At 38.0% G+C, this 5,808-nt stretch overlaps 1 protein-coding gene across 7 annotated transcripts in view; it reads right to left on the bottom strand.

Moving 5' to 3' along the window:
* Positions 1 to 2,543: 2,543 nt before the first annotated feature.
* ARMC3 (armadillo repeat containing 3) overlaps positions 2,544 to 5,808 on the bottom strand; it is a 135,197-nt gene continuing 131,932 nt past the window's right edge. For 6 of the 7 annotated variants that reach the window (XM_081932921.1, XM_081932920.1, XM_081932916.1 and 3 more), the window contains 2 exons: positions 4,580 to 4,742; positions 2,544 to 2,986 (listed from right to left, as the gene is read on the bottom strand). In XM_081932921.1, the coding sequence (XP_081789047.1) occupies positions 2,777 to 2,986; positions 4,580 to 4,742 (373 nt within the window). In that variant the 3' untranslated portion in view covers positions 2,544 to 2,776. The remainder of the gene's footprint in view (positions 2,987 to 4,579; positions 4,743 to 5,808) is intronic. The other variant, XM_081932922.1, reaches the window with a different exon arrangement.

The following is a 5,808-nucleotide window of genomic DNA, read 5'->3' on the forward strand; positions in this document are numbered from 1 at the left end:
CAGTGGTGGTGAACCTATGGCACGCTTGCTGGAAACCATCCCACAAGAAACACACCCCCTTGCTGGCTCCTCTTCCGCTTTCCAATGCAGACATGCGTACCAGCCAGCTGGCCTTCGCGTGTGGGAGCGCCAAAATCTGGAAGAGCAGTGTTCTGGAACACCGGCACCCAAACTTCAAGGTTTCCATTGTGTGCATGTGTGACTGACAGCTGTTTGTTGGGCTTGTGCCGGAAACCGGAAATTTGGGTATCGGTGCGTGCATGCGTGATGGAATGCTGCTCTTCCAGCTTTTGGCGCTTCAGCGTGTGCGAAGGCCAGCGAGGCTGCATGTTTCTCATGGGATGGTTTTGCGTGCCATTTCTGGCATGCAGGTCGGCACGTGGGTACAAAAAAGGTTTGCCATCACTGAAATAGGGCAAAACTCACTTAACAAATGCCTCACCTAGCAACAGAAATTTTGAGCTCAACTGTGGTCATAAATCAAGGACTACCTGTACTAAATTGGAACAGTGAAAATAATTCAGTATATCACAAAAGAGTTGACATTATCTATGCTAAATTTTAGGTGAATATAAAATGAATCAAACCCTGGTTTTAATCAATACTTCTTGGAGTGTCTCTCCCTAAAACAATCAGAGTAAATTGTACATCCCTGGTTTAGAAGATTCTATTACAGAAGTCAAGCTGCGAGCGGAAAATGTTTCCAGGCATAAAGACCAGCTAGAAAATACCAAGGCTTATCAAGCAAACTTACTGAAGCTTGACATTTCAATTCAATTTTAGTAGATTTATAATGTACGGTATATTTTTCAAACCTACACAATCTACAAGATGGCAGCCAAACTTTGCTAATAGGTAACTCAATTCCTTTAGCCTGGTAACGCTACTAATTAATTGGTGTTAATTACAGCACTGCATTTCTGTCTTAATAGAAGTGTGTTAATGGAACACACTTAACAACTCCCTATAGTCCAGGATAAAATAGGCTCTGTCACAAGATTGAAATCCCATAGGCCAGCATGGAAAATCACTATTCACTTAACATCTATCCAGTTTAACCCCAAGAATGCCTCGAGAGAGGAATGGTCCATGGTATCTTCTTGTGGCTTGACCATTAGTGACCCCTCTACCAAACCACCTGGTTTTAATCTGCCTCGCTCTCTCTAAGTAAATGTTATGTGACCCTCATTTATCAACAGCCCCTTTTATAATAGGATGGTGATATTGTGTGGGTTATTGCCAATTTCCTATGTATCACTGAAACATGAGCAAAAACCTGGTAAAGGACACCTTGGCATGCCCTCACCTGCCTATGTAGCATCATTGAGGGTCTTAAGTGCTCAGAGACTGTCTTGCCATTGGTCTATTACTTTGACTGATGTTTGTCTAAGAAACTATAAATCTGAAGTGACTTCCTTCTGCCTTTCTTCTTAGGCTCACATGTATAGAGCACATGCACTTTGACTCAGCTATCTGCCAAGTTTTGCCAATTCTATAGTATATGACCTGTAACTAAACCTTACTTTTAATATACTTATAAAAGTCATCAATCATTGTTCTGGTCAGATTCCCATTCTCAGGGACACTCACAAATGCACAGAGATAATAACATCTCCCAGTACCCTCTGCATTTTTATTTGGGCTCAATGTCCACCTCTTTTGTTCCATCCAAATACAAATCATGCACTCCTGTACCAACACTCTAACCGTACTTGCCAAAACAAAAGCATGAAAAAGCAGTGTCAGTAATTGACAAGCTAATGAGTATGAAAGTACATTCAGAAAACGTTCTACTTTTTCTCTGTGCTTCTGCACTCATTTCTACTGGATGATTTGATGGAAGCAGGCTGCCATAAACAGCATATAATTGTATGTATCAGGACAGTGGCGGTGCCTTGATTGTCCCAGCTTCCAGGCATACCAAGTGGCATTGCAAAGTCAACATGTCATGGGGGTGCACTACTGATCACTATCACTTGGGCTGGGTAGGAATATTTGCTAGTTTAATTGTTGGTGTTTTATTGTAGTTCTGAAAAAGGGAAAAATCAAAGTTTATTGATTTAATTTCTTTTGGTTTAATTTGGGCATAATTTTTTTAATGTAGCCTTTAGCATGGAGTCTAGGGACTCCCTAAATCCCTTCTGGCGAGGCCCTACAGACCATATGGTTCTATTTCCCAATTCTACACAGCTATAAAACGGGATGGGGCAATCCCATATTTCTTTTGTTGTTGCTCCTACATTCAAATTTGATGATAGTGCTCCAGTTTCCTGTCATTTTCAGTTGAAAAATATTTAAAAATTATACATTGTAAAATAGGTTTAACATAGAAAAAAAAATCCAAAGTCCTATCAAAAAGCTCATCCTCTTGAAAGAAAATATTATTTTGCATCATTATGCCACCAGCTATCCAAAATAGTTCAATGTAATCTACAGCCATCCAAATGTTAATAGGGTGTTTTTGGTTTTTTTAGAAAATGAAGAACCACTGCAGCATTTTGTGGTAACTCTCATCACTCATTTTGCTTTGTAAATTTGAACAATCATTTGCTTCTCCGCAGTTTTAATTTTTCAAGTATACAATTCTTTTTTATTTATTCAACAAGTCTTTTTAAAAATGTAAAATACGATCAATTTTGTCTCCTTCCAACTCCCAACTTCTGGGAATAGATTCCCAAGTTGGAAAATAAGCCCTATATGTAGGATTTTAATAAAGCAAACTGAAATGCTAATAAGCAAATAAATACATACGTAAGGAAAGTTAAGAAAAAAATAATCAAATCCGTCGATAACAATCTGCCTCTGGACTTTCTTCCTTCATGAGGCAGCCTGGTTGATACATGAGATCCACAATATATACTTGCGGGGGAAGCAGAAGTCCAGGTATTCCCAAAGGAGAATCATCAACCAATTTCACCTCATTCCACCCTCTATTATATTCACCCCGGTATAGGCTGCAATTAATAGCAATTCTGTCTGCCAGAACCTATGAAAAGAAGAATAAAAATACACTTTCGTTTTGTTATTTTGTGATTGCCATTCTGGTAGACTTACAAGATATAGGGTGGAAAAATCTGAAGGACCATTGCAACTCTAAATTTCTCATTATAGCCAAAGAGATACATCATTGGTAATAATGCTTTATAATTTGGTATACTAATGGTTAAAAAAGAAAAAGAAGTAGTCAATTGAATACTATTTAATAAAGAATTATTGGGGTCAGTAAGGAGCCAAACAGCAGTTGGTTTCAGTCAATCCACACAGAGGACACATTCTCATTTTTTCTTCTGAGAATTCACTGGAAGAATGACTGTAGATGGAAAGATTATTGAGTTTATTATGCCTGCCAAACACAATGGACTTGTTTTTGACATGTTATTTTTCAAATTATATTCTTCACTGTATCATTCAGTGAAAATCATTTGAATTCTTAGTCAACAACTTGGAATTAACTACATACAAAGTACATATATATTTAAATCTTCAAACACCTCTAATAATGGTAAGTATTTCTTAATATATTTATCCATAAATACAAGGGTTAACTTAAAAGCAATGCCTCTAATGTTACAACTTGCCAAAGAGATAATAGTATTGATGCAGAAGAAATTCTGACAGCTGTTCTTTTACTTCAGCAGGAAATTGCTGTAAGAAAACTTTGTTTTGCTATTGCCTGCTGTTTTCCAGAATTCTGATAGCATTTATTACTTCCTTTTCATTAAATAAGTATAGCATTTATTCAGTGCCATTTTTTGACATTTAGATACCTTCATCAATCTACTATCAAGCCTTACTATATAGATTTGGTCAGTATTGTTATTTACATATTACAGAAAACAAAATGAGATTAAGTAAATATGTCTAGTCTTCCCATAATTTTTTTCTGCTCTAAAATGTGCTCCTGATTTGAGTCACAGTTTATGCCTTTTCATACATAGGACTTTTTCTGTTCATTTTTGGTGTCGTATTGACTTTAATGGAGCTTATAAAACAGTGTACAGTAGAAAAATGCATATTTATTGATTGGAAATCAATACCAAGTATGAGCAAAAATATTGTGCACATGGAAAAAATTGAATACTATAATTTGAATACTAGAATACTTAAATTGAATCTGATGGGACAGTAGCCTATACATATTAATTAAAACTAAAAGTATGCAACTTAGAGCAGCACATTTGTTTAGTTACACCAGTGGTATCTAATGTAAGGCCCGCAAGCTGGATCCGGCCCATAGGGTGCTTAGATCTGGCCCATGAGGCCGCCTTGGAAACAGTGAAGGGTCGGCCCATGGTACCTCCGCCAGCGAAAATGGGAGTTCAGGGAGCTCCATTTCTGCTAGCAGAGGGTTGCAGGAGACAGTCACAGCCGAAAATGGAGCCCAGGCGGACCATGCACTACCTCCCCAATCTTTGTTTTTGCTGGCAGAGGGCTGCAGGAGCTGTCGTGGTTGAAAACGGAACCTCGACAAGTGACGCTGATCTGGCCATGCCCACCCACCCCAGGTCCCCAAAGTCAAACACAATGGTGTGTCCCTCAATGAAATTGAGTTTGACACCTCTGAGCTACACAGTTTTACCTTGAAAAGCAAAGCTCTGTGGTAGAAGGTCCCTTTCTCAATCTTCCCAATAGGTACCACATTGCATTTAAGCTCATATTCAATTTCACTTATATGAAGCTCCCAGCTGAATTCATGTAGATTATCTCTTTCAATGGGACCACCCAACCTATCTGCAACAAACCTGTTTTCAAATCAAACAAGGTAAATTAAATCCATTTTCTTGTCATACAAGTTAACTGGGGTAAGAAATAATTCTGCTTCTTGACAATTATTTGCATAGAGTTCATGGTGGATCCTTTCATGGCTCACAATTTATTTTTGTGCCACGGGGGGAAATTATTTGATGGCAATATATTTTAGGATAACATAAATATTGATCTCATCTAGCAACACAATTTGATGTTCTAAAGGATGGGTATCCAACCTTTTGGCTTGCCTAGGCTGTACTGAGTGAAAAGGATTGTTTTGGGCCACATACAAAATACCTAGCTCCTATGAATGCCTTCAGCCCAATGAGCATTGCCTAGTTAGTGCTTGAGTGCAATCTTCAGCATACTATGCTAAATCTGGAATGGACCTTAAATTGATGGATATTTCATACTTTGGGCCTAATTTTCTGGTGGAAGTTTGCCAAAGGAAGGAACACAACACTGAGGAGAAGTGGCCAAACTTCATTCAATGATCCTTGGATGCCTGCTTTGCAAGAAAGATGAGCTGTGAACAATAGAAAGATAGAGATTTTGATACTCTTTGGGGTTGAGAGGCAGGAAATCTAAGTAAGTTAATTCATGGACAATTTTGAGTGAATGAGACAAATATTTAAACAAAGGGAAATGTATTTTTCAATTGCAAAGCTGGTAAGAATTCCATCATTGAGAGGATGGAATGTTGACATCATCAAGTGTGCACACTTGATTAGGATGGAATATCTGATTTCTCACCTCTTGCTTCCTAGATAAACTTTTTAGGTGGTAGAATTAAAGGCTATCTTGGCAGGACAAATTTAGTCATGTTTGGATTATGCATTAGTCTGGGGCTGGTCTAATATATGTATGCAATTGGGGGCAGACACAGCAGAGAGAAGTAGGGAAAATGTTTGCATCAGGAGTGGTAGAGGAAAGAGGAAGACAGAAAGAAGAGGCAAAGAAAAGATGGGATGAAACTTTGGAGAAAAGTTTGCAGCTTTATTATTTTAATTCTTCAGTCATGGTTCGATATAAACCTCTTTTTCTCTGAAACTCTTTAAA

Source organism: Natrix helvetica (assembly GCF_964273705.1).
Source record: "Natrix helvetica genome assembly, chromosome: Z".
NCBI classification, from domain to species: Eukaryota; Metazoa; Chordata; class Lepidosauria; order Squamata; family Natricidae; genus Natrix; species Natrix helvetica.